The 21,447-nt window shown below is 40.0% G+C and overlaps 1 protein-coding gene across 3 annotated transcripts in view; it reads left to right on the plus strand.

Moving 5' to 3' along the window:
- The first annotated feature begins 1,005 nt into the window (after nucleotides 1-1,005).
- The window catches only part of PLXDC2 (plexin domain containing 2), a 490,615-nt gene continuing 470,173 nt past the window's right edge, over nucleotides 1,006-21,447 (plus strand). Inside the window, exons 1-2 of one of the 3 annotated variants that reach the window (XM_082742069.1) lie at nucleotides 1,748-1,830; nucleotides 2,568-2,834. Coding sequence is in view for 2 of the 3 variants with exons in the window: in XM_082742067.1 (XP_082598193.1) it covers nucleotides 1,719-1,830 (112 nt within the window). In the remaining variant the exon portion in view is untranslated. The other 2 variants (XM_082742067.1, XM_082742068.1) reach the window with 2 other exon arrangements.

A 21,447-nucleotide genomic window follows, 5' to 3' on the forward strand; every position in this document is an offset into this window, starting at 1 on the left:
CATCCTGGAGCTGAAGAAAAAAAAAAAAAAAAAAACAACCAACTACAAAAACAATCCAGCAATCGAAAGCCTGTTAAAGCCCGAATAGGAAATTCAATGGGCCTCCTGTTTCTTTAAACTCTCGCTTTCCCTCCGGCGGACACTTTACAAAGCAGCGGCGGCGGCAGGGGGACCACGCTCCCGCGTGCTACCATCCTCCTCCCGTCTGGAAGGTCTGGGGTCCGAAAGAGTTTCTCGGGGTCAGTAGCTGAACTCTCTCGGGTTTGCTTTCTTCACACTCCAACCACAGCTACACGAGCCCTCCCGGGAATGGCGAACTGTAATTAACCCTTTAGCGCCCAGGAAGATCCCGCCAGCCGCTGGCATCTTTGAGCATGGTGCGGGACCACGATTCTCCCGCAGTCGTGCGCGAAGGCAGCGTGGGGGCCAGATGGGCGAAGGCACCGCAGGCGGGGCTGCAAAGGCCACGAGCTGGGTGCAGGATGGCACCCCGGCGGCGCGGAGGTGCAGCCCGGCGCTCCCCTCCTAGCTCGCCTTCCTCGCCTCCTCTCCCGACTCTGGCCAGCCGGCTGCTGGGGGCGCGCCGGGCTGGAGTTGCCCTCTCACTCCCCCTTGCTTTGCTCCTCCGGCTTAATCTCTCAGCGATTCCTCTGCCAGCTCCGAGGAAAGTGCAGCCATTGGACAGGTCGGTGCTAGCTGCCTGTTTCGGGGAGGAAGGTGGGAGAAGCCTGAAGGAGCGAGGGGGAGGGAGGAGGGAGGAGGGAGGAGGGTGCAGCGGCAGATCTGGCAAATTGCGAACTGCCTTCCCTCCCCAAAGTGTGGAGCAGAAGCGCGGGGGAGCTCCGCGGCGGTGGCGCCTCCTCCGCCACCAAACTCCCCGGGCTCGGCGAGGCTTGTGGCCACCTCCTCCTAAGCCAGGAGGAACCCTTTCCCGATAGGTTTCGGCCTGACTCCCCCCGCCCCCCATTTCTCCCCCCCCCCCATTCCTTTTCTTTTTTTTCAAACACACATCCCCCCCCCCCCCCCCTGGCTTCGGACCTCAGACTGCTGCAGCCCTAGCCTTCCCTGGGCTCAGCTCTCTAGGGCTGCCCATCCCTCCGGCTGCGAGAAAGGACGCGCGCCCTGCGTCGGGCGAAGAAAAGAAGAAAAACTTGTCGGAGGGGTTTCGCCAGCCCACATTAACCCCCTTCCCGCAAACCCAAACCTCCCGCGGGGGCCGTCCCAACATTGGGGAAAGTTCCTTCTGAGCCGACAGCCCTCTTGGATTTGGAGAAGGCAGCCGCGCTGGCTGTGGAATTAGATCTGTTTTGAACCCAGTGGAGCGTATCGCGGGGGCTCGAAAGTCACTGTCTCCAGGGACCCGGGTGGCGCTTCCTGTGCGGAACCGAGAGTTTGCGAGACCCGGCTGCAAGTGGCCTTTCCTCCCCGCAGTTGCTGTCCTGTGTCTGGGGTGAGGGCAGCGAGTGTTGTGGCAAGTTGCGAAGACAGACCCGGAGGTCCAGAGAGAACTGCACCCCCTCCCCTCGCTCTCCCTTCTTCCTCTTCCCAGCTCCTGAGTGTGAAATCCCATCGAAATTTACAGAGGCTCCAGGTTCAGCCAAGACCGGTCCGCGGAGCTTTGCCCGTCGTCCCCACCGTCCCCATTCCCACCCGGAGCCCCAGAGCACACGGCGCGGAGGAACGACCGGCGGGAGGGGGAGGGAGGTCGCGGAGGCGGCATGGCGAGGTTCCCGAGGGCCGACCTGGCCGCTGCCGGAGTTGTGTTACTTTGCCACTTTTTAATGGACCGGTTTCAGTTCACTGAAGGGGAGCCTGGAAACCAAATCAATGGTAAGATGCACTTTTGCTTGTTGATTTTGTGAGCCACTGAAGACCTCGCTAACGCCCCCCACCCCCCATTCTCAACCCACCCCCCCACTTTAGATGTCTGCCCTTGGGAAAGTTACTGCAATTGCTTTTCGGGTAAACTCGGACTTTCTGAATGGGGAAAAGAATGGTTAGAGAAGGGGACTGGGGGTTTTCTTGAGCATTTCAGGTTTCCTTCACCTGAGCGACAGGGGGTGGTACCGTCTCGCCAAGTCGCAGAGAGAGGGCTCTGGTGTGTAAGAGCAAACCTCCTTCTGTAGATATCTCTCTCGGGAACTGGCATCCCTGGGCAGTCTGCCCTCTGGCTCCTCCTGCTTCCCTGCTGCCGCGACAAACTAAGCCAGTGCGTGATGGGGGTTATCGGTGGGGGACGCCGTGGCAGCCTGGTACTGCAGGGTCCCCCCACCAGCTGGAGAAAATTTACTGTGGCCAGTCCTTCTTTGCATAGGCTATCCCCGCCTTAGCTCCCTTTCGCTGTCTTGGGCTAAACGGGCTCTGCAAGTGGGGCGGGGTAGGTGTGGTGGGGCGCAGAGGAGGGGTGGAGGGGGCAGAAGTGGGACGGGCGCGCCTCTGGAGACCAATCCCTATCCCCCATTGTCCTCCGCGATCCGGCTTCTCAGACAGGCCTGAACGTGCCGGGGGTTCGTCCAAGTGCCCTGGCGTTGCCCCCACGCGGAGACCTGGTCTTTGCATCTTCCCAGTGGCAGTGTCTCCTGCTCAGGCGGATGCCAGCCAGGTGCGCGTCCAGCCGGGAGCCGCGCCCCCGGGACCAGCGCGGAGCCCGCGGAGCAGCCCTCCACCCACGGCCTGCCGGCTCTTAGGCTAGGTGCTGCTGAGCCGAGGTCCTGGTGTTTCCCGCGACACTGGCCACTGAGAATTGGGTGCCTCCTCACCGTTTCTGCCACTCAGCAAGAAAGTGAAGAAACAGGCAGAGAGAGAGAGACCTTGACAGAAATTTGTGAACTCAGGTTAGATTTCCAGAGGAGGTGAAATGAACAAAAACACTGGGAGGGGGAAGAAAAAAAAAGAAAAAAACTTTCAGATTAGAATAATCAAGGTTTTGTTTTAATTCTGAAGGTGGGGGTTGCGGGGTGGTTAAGTGCTTCCTCAAAGTATACAGGTGTCCACAAATGTCAAACATGAAAGTCGCAGATGGAAGCCTACCGAGGTTGCCTGGGGATTCCAGGTGAGGTGAATCTTGGAGAAAGTTCTTGAATGAAGTTTACCAATCCAAGACCTAGAAATCTATTAAAACACTGTCTCTGCCCCTGGTGTAAATGCTTATAGAGAAGGCACAGATTCTGATTCTGTGGTCCAATTCATGATTGGAGGGGTGTGTGGGTTGGGAGGAGGGGGAACATGATGACGACACTTTTAAAACTGTGAAACACCTTAGAACTCCACTATTTTTGATACTGATTTGTCTTTGTCACATGCAATTTTCTGCATAAATGGACATAGGTTGTTCTTTACTAGGTATCATATCAGTAGATTATTCTTTCTTGTTTATTTCTCTGATACATTTCATTGGCTTAAAAAATAAGACTTTCACCTTATAATATTGATAAGGCATAGCCACATTCATGGAATAAGTAGATGCTTAAAACAATTTACTTCATCCCAAAGGACATTAGAGATGTGTGTAACCAAATGCGTCCCAAGTTGTTTATTTGAAAACTTCTTTGGCACTGGAAGTAAATAATGCATTTACAGTAAAAAATAAAATAAAGGTCAGCAAATATTTTTTTTTCTGAGCTTCTTTCATAAATGATGTGTTACTGAGAAAAGAACATGTTTACAATACATTTTGTATTCTAATATCTCAAATTGAGAATGAAATAAAGATTGCATTCTAAAATCGACCAGATAATTCAAAGCTTTGTGGATTAGAAAATGCCTAAATTGCTCAACATAAATGTACAGGTGTTACAGACTAATTATAAACTAGTATCTGTGGTGGAAAATTACTCTAGAAACCCATATATTTATAGGATTGAGGAAAAAATGAATTGTTTTAAATTTCTCAGTAAATGTTTTAGAGATTTATTGCAAACTGAAGTAGCTTCTTTACTGGATGTCAGTCTACATGTAGTTGAATAATCTTGGAGTTAAATGGTTAGCTTATTGAATATATAAAATATAGCAAACAAATAGAAGAAAAAAAAAACAACTTCCCTTGTAAATAGTTTAGGTAAAAGTTCAAAATGAAGAAATTTTAAAAAGTCCAGCGGCCTTGAAATTTGTCATGTAGCAACCAGGATTTTTATCACAGACATTTTGGCACAGGGAGAAAAAACCTGATTTCATAACAGGGCATTTAATTATGCATTACTTTAGAAATGCTGCAGTTGATTCTGTTGCCACCAGAGGGCAGAGAAACTGCTATTTTCTCCTGTTCTTCCCATTCTTTCCCAAATGTCTCAGATTAATGATCTTGAATACTTTGTTTTTCTTATGGGCAATATTTTTTGATATTTCAAGTTAATGAGTGGCAGTTTGTAATAGTGAGTATTTATTTCCCATGTTAATTGAAAATAACCATTCAGTATTTATATAGCACCTCCTATTATGTAAAAGTCTATATTTCAAATACATTCTTGTGGTGTACTTGTATAGTGGAAAAAACCAAATAACCTTTTTTGCATCACTGTTGGAGATTTTTAACAAATTATTGTGGAATTCTCAAGAATGTAGCTTTAAAATATTTCCTTTATGATTAAAATTTCATTATCATGTAATGAATTTATTTTTGAGATTGAACATAATCTATATATATCTTAGAAGTATTTGCCATACTAGTTTTTCTCAACACCCAATGTTTAGACAAAAATAAGCTTAGAATAATCCTAAATTCTATAAATCTGATTTTATCTCTGTGTTGTTAGTCATTCATTTTATATCCTAAATTGATTGAAAGACAGTCTAATAACAGTGTCAAAGGAGAAGGATGTATTAGTGTCTCAAAGAATTCTAAAATTTAAATGAGGACAAAAGGCCTAATATTACGGAGTTGTTTTGGCCTGGTTATTACTCTTAAATGTATCTTAATGCAACAAAGAAGTTCAGTACTGCTATAGAGAGAGCAAAGATCGTTTAGGACTCCATGGAATTCCCACTATTTAAACTTTCTAATATTACTGTGTACTAGAGAGAAATACTTTGCTTTTAGCAGGTCATTCATATTTATTTTAGTTGTTTATCTGTTGGGACATTTTCTATTATTTTAAGCTTTCATTGAAGTTAAAAGACTTAGTTTGAGATATTACTACCTTTTGGAGTTATGAGAGTATCTCTGTTGAGACCTACTGTGATTAGTATAAATCTTCCGTTTGCATATATACCTAGAACAGAAAATTATAGCAGAACTGAATATTCTCTATAAAGTATATGTGGGTCAGATTAATGGACTAAAAGCAGGTTGATTTTTAATCAATCAATGATTCACGATTGCAAGCAAAAATTTTTAAAACAAAAAATGTGAGAGTCCTTTTTCCTCTAGAGAATAGATCCAACTTGAAGCCCAAGGTTGGGTAAGATCTTTAGTTCTTGGCTGTATTGATACTTAAAATTATTTTAAGTAGGACAGTGTATGCATTTGTTAAGTATGATCTTCAGAAACAGGTTTTTATCAAGTAGAATGTACTTGAGTAAAACTTAGTAATAGAAGATACTAATTTGCTCCAAACAGGTTTCTTCTCTATAAGATAGTTTCCTGCAAAGATATAGACAACATGGATTCATTAGTTTGGTCCGGTTTTTGCTTCCTGAAAGATATTTCCTATTGTAGAAGCCGTATATTTTTCAAGATTAATGAATTGATCCACAGCTGTGATCATGAGTGTGCAGTCTCGAGATGTTTTCTACCACATTAAATACAGTTTCATCACCATGATCTTCGAGATCATGTGGCCTAGACCTACTGTTTCACTTCTCTCTCTCCCTCCCTGTTTTTGAACCCTCTAATTGAGGTCCCTTGATGTTCCCTGAGTGTTTATGGTATGTACTAGTCCTTCCCTAGTCCACCTCCTTCTGTCCGTCTTACTTTTCCTTACAGGCTTATCTCACCTAACACCTAGAACCCTCCAGAGAACTCTCTGCCTTTTTAAGGGCACTTGTTTGACTCTGCTTCCTAGAGTGAGAGTTGTTGTTATTGTTGTTTTTTCCCCCCCCTTCCCATTTCTGCATCTCTTTCATATACTTCTTTGGACCATATATCATGTTCTTGAGGTCAGGGTCCATTGTCATTCATTTCTGAATCGCCTGTGTCCTCTACCACAGAGGCATGCATGAAATGCTCAGTCAGCTGTTGGACTGACTGAACCGAATGGAATTATGGTTCAAGCTGGACTGTTGCCTTGAATGTCACCTTGGGAGACTTTTAAAAATATTCTTTTTACCCTATTTATGACTTTTTCCATTAGTCAGTTGGAAATGAATATATAGATAGGTTTCACAGAATTAATTGTTTAAAACTAGAGAGTAGAATCCAGAGATCTGCTGAACTGTCATAATGCTTCTGGTAGATCGTACTTACCTTAAAGCTTCTATTAACAGAACTTTTAACAAGTTCATTCTGTCCCCCAACTATATTTCTGGTTTCTGAATGAATTTTTACTCGTCTTCTTAATCTAACACCTTAAAGTACAGTGTGTGTGTGTGTGTGTGTGTGTGTGTGTGTGTGTGTGTGTGTGTATGTGTGTGTGTGTGTGTGTGTGTATGGGATGGAATATGGGTGGAAATTATTTTCAAAGTATTGAAATTGTTATTCACTTGTAAGATAATGAGTACAGCTTTACTGTTTATATATATATATGTGTGTACAGATGTGTGTGTGTGTATATGAAAAATCATATACATATATTTACATTTGTAAATATAAAAATGCATATGCATATATTCATACATGTGTATGTGTATATATATCGATATAGGTGATTGTTTTCAGTGGAGATTAACACTATTAAATAGTTCAAACAGTTTTAGTTCTTTGTGAAATTACTTTTGAATTGATTTGTGCTCAGGCCTCATACCATCAACCTGCACTGAAGGAGGCTTTAAAAAAAAAAGTTAAAAAAAGCTGAAAGCAGTCTCATAAATTTGTTATGGTGGCTGTTGGGGGGGTGGAATTGGTGGTACTATGCAATGTATTTCACAGTGACTGCTCCCTGAGTAGTGAGGGCAGAAGGAAAGAGAAAGAGAGAAATCTTCTGTATTAATAGAGTTGTTATTCTCAATGAATTTGTTGTTACCTTCTGGATATTGTGAGTAGTGATCAGATACATTACTTCTTAAATTTGGTTTCTTGAAAGCTCAGAGCACAATTTGTAGCCCGCATCCTCCAACAAGTGTATAAACCTTCTGGTCGTTCCCCATTTTTTTTTTTTTTTTTTTTTTTTTTTTTTTTTTGTGGACTAGCTTACCTGGGGCTTCATCTTCTCTTTCCCACTCATTTATTTTTGCCTAACTTCCCTCACTTAAAATCTGGTCTTGTATTTGTTTGAGAGATGGGAAGTAAGTAAACAGTGATCAGTGTAATACATAAGGTTATATATTATTGTTGCTTTTCAGCTTTCTTTTAATCTAATTCCAGTCCTTTGCCTTTAGTCTAAGCACATTTTCTCAAAGCTTTAATTATGTCTTCATAGTATTGTGCTCTGAGAAGTCTTTTTTCTTCCCTAAGGTTCACACAGAATGTCTCCCCTCACTATCCTCCAAACAATGGTTCTGTTCAACTGAGGAAGTTATTGGAGAATGACAGACTAAGTAGGGATACTTTTATCAAGACAGTTTCTGCCAGTATTTATTGTGACACATATTACTTGGTCAGATGAACACAATAATATCTGAGGGAAGAACCCAGCATATTAGATATTCTATAGTAAACATATAGTATTATATATAGTAATTTATAAATTATATAGTATATTATGTAGTAAATACTCCACACTGTGTTACAACTGGACTTTGAGCTCATTTTGTATTTGTTCTCTGGCATCTTTTTCATTTTGCCCTCTTTAATTAAGAAGGTGGTAAGATGTGGAATAGTGGTACCGATTTGGGTATTTGTACAGAATTTGAGGTCTTGTCAGGGACCTGTCTGGAATTCGGGTAACCTGTTAAAGATGGCAGACATGAATATGAAATTGGAAAGTCTGTGGCCTTCCTTGAAATCCAGAGTTTTAATCCCTTCCTCCAGAGGTCACCCAAACAGATGTAAGCACTAGTAGCGCTCTTCCTTTTCTAAATTAAAATCTGTGATGGTCACTGTTACGGCTTCAGATGTCTAGTAGAGAGCAGCCTGCGGTTTTTGTTGAGAGGGTCATAAAGGCAAGGGTTGCAGACTTCCCTTCTACTTTTCTGGAGTCTTTTTGCTTGGTTTCTCCCTCTCCTCATCTGCTATTTTTCACTAACTAATTGGAAAATTTTTATAGAATCATATTGCTCAAAGTCTCCTCCTGTAGGTAAGGTGCTTGTTAGCTCATTGAGGCTTTGAGAATATAGTGAATTTAAAGAGTTTGCCCTGTGGATAAACTGCATAAAAATCAGAATTTTTAAAAGTCACTTTTCTACATACTCCTTGAAGTGTTCACTGATGGCAAAAGTGTAAGTAAAGCCGACGTATTTTCTTTAAGCACAAGGCTTGGTAAATATACCCTGGTTTATTTTGCTTAGGATCATATTTTCCTTGGTCTAGTTGGAATATGGAACATTCAGCTTGCAATGACATTTTTTAAGGTAGTGGTTTTGGGTAACACACTTGCTAATTGTGTCTATGTTATCTGTAAATAGCTGCCAACTTTTTGTCTCTGAAAACCATGATCTCAACATCCAATAAAATACTTATTTCTCTAAACCCTAAAAGAGAAGCAAGATAAGCAGAGTTTATCCCTTTAGAATATGAAATTCACAAATAATAATGACTTTCAAGATGTGAAATAGTCTACTAGGTTGTATTTCTATTATGCATATTTGCTTAACTCTCTCCAGAAACAAATATAGACAGTAGCTATCACTGACACAACAGATCTGATTGCTTAACTGGTGTATTTTTATTCATTTGTTCGGTCAAAACAGCCCACTGAAATTACTGCAGGCATAACAGGGAGCAAGTCCGGTATTGAACCTGATTATTTTGACTGTTCCTTCCCCTTCTTCTGCTCTGCCTTTCCTTCAACATATCACTGTAGTCTGCACTGCAAGATATTCCTGAGAAAACATATGTGGAATGATTTTTGATATCCTGAAATCATATTCTTGGTGCAAATGGATTCCTATTTGAAGGAATCTTGTCCTGAACATTTGATTAAAAAAAAAAAAAAAAACCTCAATTATTTTGCTAGTCCATAGTTTCACATTGAAAATTAGATACAGCGTACTACATGTTCACAATTGAACTATGAAAAACTAAGAAACAAATGTTGAACGAAGAGACGTATCACTATATATTTGCATTTTTGTTCTTTGATACTTGTTTGTTTGAAGTGGGACTAAAGAGGATCATTCGAGGTTTTTTTGTTTACATGACACAAATTTCAAGAGTATTTTATACCTATTTGACAGTTCTGGATGCTCTATAAAAATAAAGTTGACATCTAGTTTTAAAAAATGCCATTTCACATTAGTTTGAAGGCATTCTTGCTATATTTAAAAAGATACTGCTTGGTGTTTTATTTTCATAGCTTAATTAACATCTTAGGATACCCTATATCTTGGGTGACGTATATTTGCATATGTTTTGATTTGTAAATTGGAATTTAAAATTTTGCATAGTTTTTAAAATGTCTTTTATTCAAATTAAATTTCTCCCATTCAAATTAGTGAATTTTATGAAAGCATTTCAATTGACCTGAAGTACATGTAAAACGATTTCCTATATCAGAGTATTGCGGTAATGTTTCTTAATATGGCAAGTCTTGCATAATACTGATGAATGTGTCACAAAACACTTTTGGTTGGGACTGAATTGTGTAATAATTCACCACTTCAATATAATAATAATAACATCACTTGCTGTTTTGTACACAGGTATTACATGTACTTGTGTTGGTCCTAATTTTTCCACAGTTGCCTCATCACCTTCCAGTTTTTTTCCCCACAAGTGATTTATCCATCTTCCATCAATCAGTGTAGTTACTCAATCAGTGCAGTTTTGAATACTCATGCTGTCCGCTTCCTTACAATGTGTCTTCATGTTCCTATGCAGGGGCTACTCCACTTATATTTTAAAGACAGGATTCATGGGCTATTGGGTTTATGAATGTTCTACTATGAAAGATAATTCCTGGGACAAGCCCTGATAGTTCTTCCTAGATTAAGAACTTCAAATATAAAGGCGGCAGGGTGGAGTGGGGAGAGTGGTGTGGGGGAGGAAACCCTGGTAACTATCACTATATGGCTATCACACAATCTTAATTTCTTTTGCTTTATAATAAGTATATCTGGTTGGGCAAACCTGTCCTCCTTGTTTTTGATCTTCAGAAGTGTCCTGGCTATTCTAGAAGACTCTGCTTTTCCATTATCTGTTTAGAGTAAACTTTCCAGATTTCACTAAAAACTCTGTTGGACTTTGAAGTCACATTAAATCTCAGGGTCATTTAGTAAAGATTTCAATTTCTAAACACCTTGGAGACGATATAACTTCTTTCCAATAGCATCTAAAAGCCAGAGTAAGTACCATGGCATTTCATGACAAACTGTTAATAGTGACTGTTTGGCAGTGATCTTTTTGAGTTGAAACAGTGTTCTTAGATTGAGAACTAGTGGTGTTTTCCTGATCACATCATGAAAATAATGGTACATCTGTAATTGTTTCTTAGGAAATACAGGTGGAAACCATAGGTTAACTAAAATGAGTAACTCAGTGGAGGGGAAGAATGTTCATTCCTAACTCCTTGGAAACTACTACAAATGAAGGGTGAGGACTAGGCAAATAATACATGGAAATGGTGACACTTGTACAGTGTCCCTTTTAGTGACCCTCTCTGGACCAGCACAGCAGTTCCAGGCAAGACTGTAGGTTTGCTCCTTCATAAGAAACAACTCAGGTGGGGCGCCTGGGCGCCTCCGTCAGTTAAGTGTCTGCCTTGGGCTCAGATCATGATTTCAGGGTCCTGGGATGGAGTTCGCAGAGGGCTTCCTGCTCAGCAGGGAGTCTGCTTCTCCCTCTGCTTCTGCCCATCCCAATTGTGCTTTCTCTCTCTCTCTCCCTCACACACACACACACACACACACACTCTCTCTCTCTCTCTCACATAAATAAAATCTTTTAAAAAAAGAAAAGAAAAGAAATAGCTCGGGTGAGAATGGTAAAAGCCCCTGGATTTAGGATTCTCCTTAATGTTTGCTCTTCAGCCAATTAGTATCAATTTCATGGGAGATTTACACCGAAAGAAAGTACACTTTATAAATTACTACCATTTAAAGGTAATAGATTTATGATTTTCTTCAGACTACAAGCATGTATAAATTAAAGGGTTATAATTTGCTTGAGTTGCAAATCCTAATCTCATCTCTTCCTCCTCACAGTTTCTGACGGGCTGTTGCTCTGCACTCCTGTGTACTCATCTGGATATTTTTTAATCAGGAATAAACTGACAAGCCAGGCAGTCCGTTTTATTTCTTTGTTATTTAGCCTTCGTTATCTTTTTAACATCTGTTGTTCATTTTAGATATTTTTAAAAACAAGCATGATTCAAAGTCCTTCTGCAGATTATAGTCTCATTGTCTGGACATTGCAAAACAGCTTTATGCAGGAAGCCAGGCTTGTGCAATGTCAGTTTTGTCAAACTGTTTTTAGGAGAGAGGTTTGTAAAATAGGCACAGCCAATAGGAAGCCAATTTTTTAAAACCAAGCCCTGATGTCTGACTCCAGACTGCTTTTCTCCATTCCCTCATTCTATTTTTCTGGCTCTGGCAGGCCACCATTTTTTTTTAGTCCACTTTACTTCAATAGATTCATACCTTGCCTCCAACCTTGTCCTGCTGGAAGCCATTCTTCATTCCACAGCCTGAAAGATCTTTCTAGAATGAAAACCTAGTTATGTCACTCCTCTCTTGAAAATGTTTCCTGCCTTCCTTTTGCTCTCACCCTAAAGTCAAGGCCTTCAGTAATTTTGTCCTGGCTTGCCTCTCTGGATTCAAACCCATCACTTCCTCCCACCTGCTCTCTCATTTCCTGAGCACACACTCTCTCCCTCTGAAACTGCACACGCCATTCCTTCTTGGAGCACGCCTTCCTCCTCTCTTTGACTATTTGTCCTTCAGGTCTCAGCTTGGATTTGATTTTTGGCATATTGAATAATGTTTTGAGTGTTTGTTTGGCAGCTCCAAGTTCTAGACAACTGAATGTCCTCGTCCTATCACTTCTCATCACTGGAAGTGTAGTCATGTGAGCTGCCCAAGGTTAGAGGCCGTGTGGGACTGATCACCACTGAATCACTAGCTCCAAGTATAGAAGTCCTCTTTGAAAATTTGTTCAACAAAAGAATCTTGTTAGTGTTCCACTGGTATGATACACAGTATTTGTTCAGATTTATTACTCGGGCAAAGAATTGTGTATCTAATTTCTACATATTTCTTTGAGCAGAATTTTTACATCATAACTTGACATGATGACTCATATTTAAATATCAGTGAGTCAGATATATAGGCAAGCCAGAGGTTGAGTGAGTGTGGAGTAAGGGAAAATTTTCATGATTTTATGAAGAATTGAGAGTTCATTTAGAAATAATGCTTTAGGAATGATCAGGTCATTTACTAAGCTAGGAAGAACAGAAACTTAAATGATCATACTTTCATTAATTACATTTATTAATTAATTATTCAATGATTTATAAACCAGCAACTTGAATTGCCTGAAAAAATATTAAAATTGGTTCATTTGCTTCTTCCATAGTTTGAAAGGACATATGGATAAACAATGAAATAACAATTAATTGAACCATGCTATTTGCATAATTTGCTTAATTTCCAGTTCTCTTAAAGCTAAAGATGGAACTTGGGAAATAGTCTCTAAGATGAGATATTTAAAAAAAAAAACAAACAAACTTAAAAAAAAAAAAGGATTCCAAATACAAATCATTGGAAAGACTTTTAAATACTGTTTTCTACCAAGGAGTGTAAAGTATCTCTTAATTCTGCACTCGAGAGTGTGAGTCGCCACCTTTCAAAGCCCTGAATGTGACCCACTTGCTGGAGTTGACCCGCGTTCAGGTCGACGTCCTCTGTTTGCTCTACAACTTATATTTGCTATTCTTCAGGTACGTTTTTATTACCCTTGTCTATTTATTGTTTTCCTAGAAACATAAAATTCTTTCTCTGGTCTATACTAGTTTTCTGGTATGAACAACTGGTATTATTTGCTGAGTATCTCTTACCCCTTTCTGTCGGAAACAGCACCTTACCAGTATTTGGGACCAGAGTCCTCTCTCTGACTTTTACAATGTTCTCCTGGGCCTTCTGTCATAATGTCATGCTTCCCCAAGACAGTTCAGCATGTGTTCAGGTGGCTGCTGATAATGCCCCTGTGTCATGGACATCAGGTCAATTAACCGTTCCCTTTTAGTCAAGGGAAACAGTCAAGGCCTATCAGTAATCAGGTCCTGGCTTTCCTCTCCAGGTTCAAATTCACCCCTTCCTGTTTTGTTTTTGTTTTGTTTTTGAATGTCTGATGGATGCATCAGTGATGGCACTGGGAAGATGCAAGTCTAAAGCCCTGTGTAGACAGTCTTGGGATTTCCCAATAGCGTAAACCTGAAAATTCCAGTTTTTGTGGTGAGATTGATTACTTGCTACTGAAAAGCCTTCGTAATTACATATTTTTTTTATTATATTGGTATCTGAATAAGTATTTAATGACTCTTTCATCCACTAAACTGTAAGGTCTGTGAGGGTAGGAACCATGTTTTACTTTCCTTTTTTTTTCCCTTGACAGTTCCGTATTACTTGATGTATAATAGAAAGCATTCGATAAATATTTGTTAAATGACTTTTCTGTATTAGCTCATCTGGTAGAGTGTCATCTCATTAATCATTAAAACAATTCACATCTCAGATATCAGGTTGAAATTCTGCCCTGTAGGTTTTCTTAAGTAATACTGTGTTCCTCTTACATTTTGCACATTAAATTCTCTTACCTGGGTCTTATTTTTCTAATCTTTCTTTTTGTTTAATCTTGTGTCTTCCTTGCATTTGCCCTGTACTTCCTATTATTTTATTTTTGTTGTGGGGATAGATAAACGTTCCAGGCAGTTGAAAGGAGAAAGCTTTAACTCTTTAATGGGTATCACATCATAGCATTCGTTAGTCCATTAATCTGTATCTAGAATTAAAAGGGGAAAAATTAATCAGGCAAAATCTATCTACAGCCAATACTTATTTATTTTTCACTTAATACTTTTTTGTTGGTATTTTACAGACCATTAAGAATTTAAAAATAAAATGAAAATAATAAAACTGTATTTCAGACATAGCACCTAGCACATGGTAGGTTTTCAGTTAAAATCCTCTACTTACTTATTGTGTAGAGGTCCGTAGATGTTTATTTTACTTCCAATGAGGGCATTGATTCATTCCTTCGTCCATTCATTTATCCAATAAGTAATCAATGTTTTTAATGGGGCAGAGGAATAAATTGATGTCTTAGAGTAAAATATGCTCTTGTAAGTTAATTGGAAACCTAGGCATTCTAAATCATATTCTTTATATGTAAGTTGGGGATTGCCATATGTTACGTACTTATGTGTGATGTGTGCTTAAAATATATGACATTTTCACAGTATAATTTGAAATCCCTTTATAAAGTTCAGATTGCCTAATTTTCATATTATTTCAGCTGTTCCTCCAGCAGGGTAATTTCAGTTGGAAGATGTTTTTATTCAGTCAATTTAATTTGATAATTCACTGTTTTATATAAAAAATAAAACATGGTCTCTACACTTAAGGAAGGTGGTCCGCAGGGGAACACAAGCACAAATGTAGCATGAGTCTCGCGGGAGAACTGTGACAAGCATGAGTGTAACGCAGGGACACACAGGTGCCTGTGGGAGCAGCAAAGTCGGAGGAGGACCGCAGGGTCGAGGTGGGGGACAGGCTCTGTGGGAGACAACATTCAGTTGCCTTGTGGTTGTTAGAGGATGTTCTGATGCCAGACAGTCTTGGGTCCAAACCTTGGCTTTGCCATTTACCAGTTAGGTGACTTTGTGCAAGAATACTAGCCCCTGGGTGCCTGGGTGGCTCAGTTGGTTGAGCGACTGCCTTCGGCTTAGGTCATCCTCCTGGGCTCCCAGGATGGAGTCCCACGTGGGGCTCCCTGCTCAGCTGGGAGTCTGCTTCTCCCTTTGACTCTCCTCCTTCTCATGCTCTCTCTCTCTCAAATAAATAAATAAAATATTTTTAAAAAGGAGTATTAACCCCCGAGGCCCTCATTTCTTCCTCTGTAATATGGGAATAAAATTAGTCCTCTATTCCAGCACAATCACTGTGCTGAAAAATTTCTGTATTCTGAAGATTTGGTTCGATTCCCCTCGAAATAAAGAAGTATGGGAGCAGTACATTGAGGGAGGAATATAAACGAGAGTAAAACGGTAAGGCAGAGCCAGGCAAAGAATTCCCTCCAGAATGGTGAGCAGTCTGAGGAGGCTTTCACTAATAATTTAAAAATATTAATTATTGTGGTATCTGTTTCAAGCTGCCAGAGATATCATCTCCAGCTTAGTAACAACCGGGTGTGCTGGTGGTGGTGTAGGTTTAAGAAAAACCAAGGCCAGTTAGTTGCTCTGATGGCTGTGTGAACATTAAGCGGCGCCCAGGCTGCACCTCCAACAGGCTTTGACTTGCATGACTAGCTTTGGGAATGCAAAGCATTGCTATTTTTCAGAATCCTCCCCCTCACTCAGTGATCGCCTAGGGCGAGATCTGGATTTGAAGAACACTATTCCAATAAAACATGCATTAAAAGAACACGCAAAGAATTTATTTTTAACAAACCCATGTTGTGTAAAATGAGACGAAGCTCCCCCAAAGCAGGTTTTGTTTTGTTTTGTTTTGTTTTGGCCTGGACTGAGGACACAAAACAAAATTATGCTGTGTCATCTACACTGAAGCAAGAAAATAATACTTTGACCTTCTTAATGTACTTGCTTCTAGGGATACATAAACTGCTGTGTGGGATTACACAGTCCTCTTAGATGACAAGTTAACTTTTTTTGCATAATGATACCCTATTTATACAGATATCCAAAATGCTACCTGTGTCTGAGTGAATGTCTCTGAAAAAGTAAGCAAAACACGTGTAAGATCAAGACAGCTGTTCTAAGATTTCATCAGTGAATGGGAAGATAAGAAATGTCAAAAGAAGAAATGAATGGATGTCTTTAAAAATCTAGAGCTCTCTGAGTATTTCATACTTAGCGTTTTTTTCCCACGACTATACAGAGGCCTTTGGTGTTTTAGTTGAGGTGGGCGCACTCATGGTGTTACTGGTGAGCAATGGAACATTCATATACTACTGTCTCCTGCACTGATGTGTTAGTGGTTGTTGACTTAGAGTCAGGCATTTTGTTGAGGTAGTCTATCTTGGGAAATTTCAGTATCAAGAGGAAGGGCCATGGTCTTTCTATTTGAAACCTATATAAAATAGATGTGGTAAAGAGATAGAGTGTTCAGGATCAGACTGGGACAGGCATGCCCCCTGGTTAGACCAAGGCCAGCATGAAGTCACTAGAAGTGTGTAGGGATGTATGTGTATGTCAAGGTGGAAGGCTTACAGAGGCAAAACAACAGGAATAGCAAAGACAGGCTGGGAGGCAGACAGTAAGCAGAAAGGGAGGTAGGCTGTGAAAATCAAACCAATATTCATTTTATGCCCATGTGTGTAGCGTATAGTGCCTAGGATACCATTTTAATACCTTTCTATTGATGCGTTGTTGGCTAATATTATCAGAAGTGAATATAATATTTCAAGATAATCCAAATTATCCAATTGGATTAATTCATAAATTGGAAGCTACTGACTTACTCTGTCATTGTTTCAAAATGACAGATAGGACTGAAATAAATTGAAATTAATATGGCATTATATTGGTGTTGATAGTGAAGTTTAGTTCTCAGGAAAATGATTTATTCATTTGGCCACCATTTGCTGGATACGTTCTATCTGTGCTGTAAAGGGGGGAAAAAAATTATATATATATATATATATATATATATATATATCTTGCCAGGTAGGGGTTACAGTGTAGTATTGAAAATAGGAGATTAACCGGAAGTTCTAAGAGAATGTGGGGTGTGTGTGTGTGTGTGTGTGTGTGTGCGTGCAGCGGAGAGCAAGCTCTGGGGCAAAGGACTTAGACCAGATGGTCAGGAAAGGTTTCCTGGAAGTGTGTTTCAGTTTTGCTTTGAAGTATGTGTAAGCATTAATTAGGAGTTTGGAGAAGGTGGGTACACATTCCAGAGAGAACAACCTGAAGGTTAGAAAACTGTGTGCTCTTTGGGGAGATCAGTTGCCTATAGGGAAAGGGTAGTTTACAAGGCTAAGAAGGGGCTCGTCTACCAAAGACAGATATGGAAACTCACTCCTGAAAGTGACAACCAGACAATGACAGATTTTTAATAGCTAAATGACAGGCTCAACTAGGTCTTTTACAAGGGTCTGTAGTTTTGGTCTGGAGAACACATAGGAAGGCGCAGACCTGGAGACTGCTGATTTAGGAATTGCTGGATTAATAAGAATGGAAAATGATGAAGGCTTCCAATGAGGGGAGACATTCCCAGGTTCTTGAGGGAACAGAAACATGGGTTCAGCTTTAAAACTGTCAAGTACTGACATGCTTATGGGGCATCCCAGTAGAAAGATCAGCTCTACCAGGTGGAGGTGGTGGATGAGATTGAGATGTGGAATCATCAGTGCATTAGTGGTGTTGGAAACCAGACAAGAAGCATGAAGAGATAGAAGTGGAGGGTGAGATCTCTGTCCTAGAGAGTGTGGTCTGGGAAGAGTGAATGGGGGAAGGAGCCCAGGAGGGAGAAGGAGGGGTGCAACCCGGAGAGGGAGGAAAAGCCAGATCACTGGAGCTGGCAAAGAGGGATCATCTGCGAGTTTATTAAAGAGTGGTTTGGATAGATGAGTGGGGGCGAATGGGTGACAAATTTCAGTATGGTAAGTTGTGAAGGTGAGTGAAGGAAATAGACACATGGACAAAACTAAAATCTTTAAAAAAAAAAAAAATGGCTGAGAAAGAAATGATGGAGAGGAAGTAGCCAGAGGGGAACATCTGGACAAGAGAGTTTGGCTAGCATTGGGGATCTGTGCATAGGTATGGAGGAGGCCGCCAGTAGATAGATGGGCGGCTTGAGAATATGAGTATGTTACAAATACAATATACTCTGTTAGAATTGTTATCTCTCGGAGGATACAGCTTCACTTGAGGAATACTTTATTGTAGAACATGTGAAAAACTTGCTGTGATAGCTAATAAAAATTTAATGAAAACTTAGATTACATCACATTTGTATAACCCCAGATCTTTAAATCCATGAAATATCTCAAATAAAGGGAAAGAAAATTTCAACTTAAGCAGGAATTTCATCAATAGCAGCAAGAAAAATGAATGTTTCCTTTATCAGTTAAGTCTGGGCTATAAAATAGTCATAAAATGATTAATAATAGTTGTATCATAGAAAAGCATATTTAAGACAGTTTGTTAAGTTTCAGGAATTTTTAAAATTTTAAGCCAGTGTCACACCTTGAAGGAAAAAGAGTAATGGCTTCATTGTTCTTTTATCAATAGGGAGGCCAGGAATTCAACTCATAAACTAAGAAAAGAGGGATGCTTTCTCTCACTGTAATTAATTTTTGTGGCTGTTTTCAAGATGAATTTTATAGTGATTAAAACCATGCATGGCACATAGTAGGTGCTCAATAAATATTTGTGACCTAACCTAACAATTATTTGTGTATAAGAAACCAAGGAAGTAAGGGTCAAAATATTTTTTCATAAAAACTTTGGAACTCTCTTCTCACTAAGAACTGGCAAAGTCTTATGAAAGAGGTATTTATTTCCTTCCCAAATTGCCTTCAAGGTAAGAGTTGCTTTATAAAACTGCTAGAAGAGTTTAAAAGGACTGATTATTATCAACCGTAACATGCTACCCAGCAAGACATTCCTGACCAGCTTGAAGTTAAAAAAAAAATTAAAAAAAAAAATCAAGCTTATGCAAGTTTGAAATTAAAAAAAAAAAAAGGTTGAAACAAATAAACCCTTCATCTGTAGGCTGTCTTTCAAGGAAGATTATAAGTTTGTTTCTCTAGTAATTGGAACATTGCTTTGTGTCCTCAGTGTGTGTGTGTGTGTGTGTGTGTGTTTGGAGGTGGAGGAGGGAGATGGGAACTCAATGAGTGGGGAGGAAAGTACAAAATGAAAATGGCATGGCTTAGATCAGGCTCTGATAATTCAATGGTATTTGTGAATGAGCCATAAGGTCCTTACTTACTTTGTGTTTTCTTAAATTATCTATCCTTTTTAAATTTTGTAATGTATTGCAAAGAGCAAAACAACAAAATGCAAAATTCATGAAAATTGCTTTGTAGGACATAAAGAGATGCTAATGCAGAATGGAAATGTGCGTGCATCTAGAGTGACACTTCAGCACGAAACTGAACCTCTTAGGTCATTTATCATTGTTTGTCCATGTAAATTGCTTTGTCATAAACTTTCCTGGAAATCAGAAATACAGTCCTCTTATTTTTGTTTTTGTTCGGTTTATTTCTTGTTCAGTGAAGACCCTTAATATTTAAGACATTAGTAAAAAATTCACCATGATAAAACCATTTAGTTTTTCTAATACTTCCATTCTGGTGAAACAGGAAAAAAAAAATCAAGGAAAGAAAGGTTATAATTCAGTGAATTTAGGTGACACTTTCGTAGTAAAACTTCTAATCTCTCAATACTTACTTGTTTCTCTAGAATAGATTTTTTATGCTTTATTTATGTATAAGATAATTAAAACAACACCCATTGTTGATATTTTACATACTACTTGTTAACTTCAACTCTATAGTGTTTTCCAGCATGTAGTAACAAATACAACATTTGAAATTTGGGATCAAGTGTATATATGACCCAATAAAAAAGACAAATCAGTTTGTTAGTCTTCTTAGCTTAATGAAAGTTTTGAAACAATTTTGAAAAGTGTAAAGTAAATTTACTTCAAATATTTGTTCTAAAAAGATTGAAACATCAGACTGATATTAAACAACTCAAGGTACCTTCCATCTGGTCCCTTCCATGATTATCAGAAAGCCTGCTGTGACGTCTTCTCATGTTTCTTTGCCTTTTCTTTTCTTTTTTTTTTTTTTTAGTTCCCTCACGTTTTATGAGCACCTGTTAATTTGGTAATCAGTTGTATGTTTCATTTTTTAATTGCCATCTTTGTAAGTATTGTCTCTTAGGCCATTACACACCCTTTTGAAAGAAGGGACAATAGGCATTGGGGTTTAAGTCAATACTTGTGTATAGATTTACCTTTTTTTTTTTTTTTTTTGACCCTGGGAGATAAGGGATTCAGTGATCTTCCTTGTTCAATACTGGCCCTTTTGGGAGCAAGAGTTAACTGCCTGCTGCTGGTTTTCCTTTCCTGTTCTGCCTGTCGGGTCCCATCCTGTCACAGGATGGTCCGGGTCACAGATGGAAGCTGCTGGTGGTGCTGAGTTCTGGCGAACACTTGGTAGTCAGAAAAACATGGGTTTGAAATCAGCCCCACCACTTCTTTGGGCTGTCATTTGAGCTACCTTGCCTCACTATTCTTAGTTTCTTTAAATAATGTACCACGGGGCGCCTGGGTGGCTCGGGTCATGATCCCAGGGTCCTGGGATCGAGCCCCACATCGAGCTCTCTGCTCCGTGGGGAGCCTGCTTCCTCCTCTCTCTCTGCCTTGCCTCTCTGCCCACTTGGGATATCTCTGTCAAATAAATAAATAAAATCTTTAAAAAAAAATAATGTACCACAGAGTTACTGGAATATGTAAGTACACAATGTATGCAGACTGCTACTTTTTTATGTAACCCACAGTTATAGTAACAACATCAATGATAATTGCATCTAATTCTCTAATGAGAGAAATCCAACTTGAACTAACTCAAAGCAGGGAATTGGGGGGAGGTCTCACAGAGTCCAAGAAGAACAATGTGACCAGGCCACAGGGACTCTCAGAGACTCTCTGTCATCTCTGTTCCTGTCTGTTCATCTCTAAGCAGGCTCCTTCTGCTTCACTGGTCCACATGACAGAACACAGAGTGAGTGCCCTCAGGCCTCAGCTACTCCAAAATGGCTTGGCCTGATACATTTCTAGTCCCAAGGTCAAAAGTTCTGGAAAAGGACTGCATTGTCCACCTCAGAACTGTGGCCCTGTGACCAGGAGACCAGGTTCCATGACACCTTATTTTTGCACGGTGCAAATTCAGTCATGGTGCTCTCTTGCTTAAAGACTTCTAATGCCTTCCCATTAATAGAAATATAAAATCTGTTCTCTTTTCCATGGTCTTTTATTTACAAGCGCCCACTTACCTCTTTGATCTCATCACAA

The sequence above is a fragment of the Mustela nivalis genome (assembly GCF_964662115.1).
Source record: "Mustela nivalis genome assembly, chromosome: 7".
Taxonomy (NCBI): domain Eukaryota; kingdom Metazoa; phylum Chordata; class Mammalia; order Carnivora; family Mustelidae; genus Mustela; species Mustela nivalis.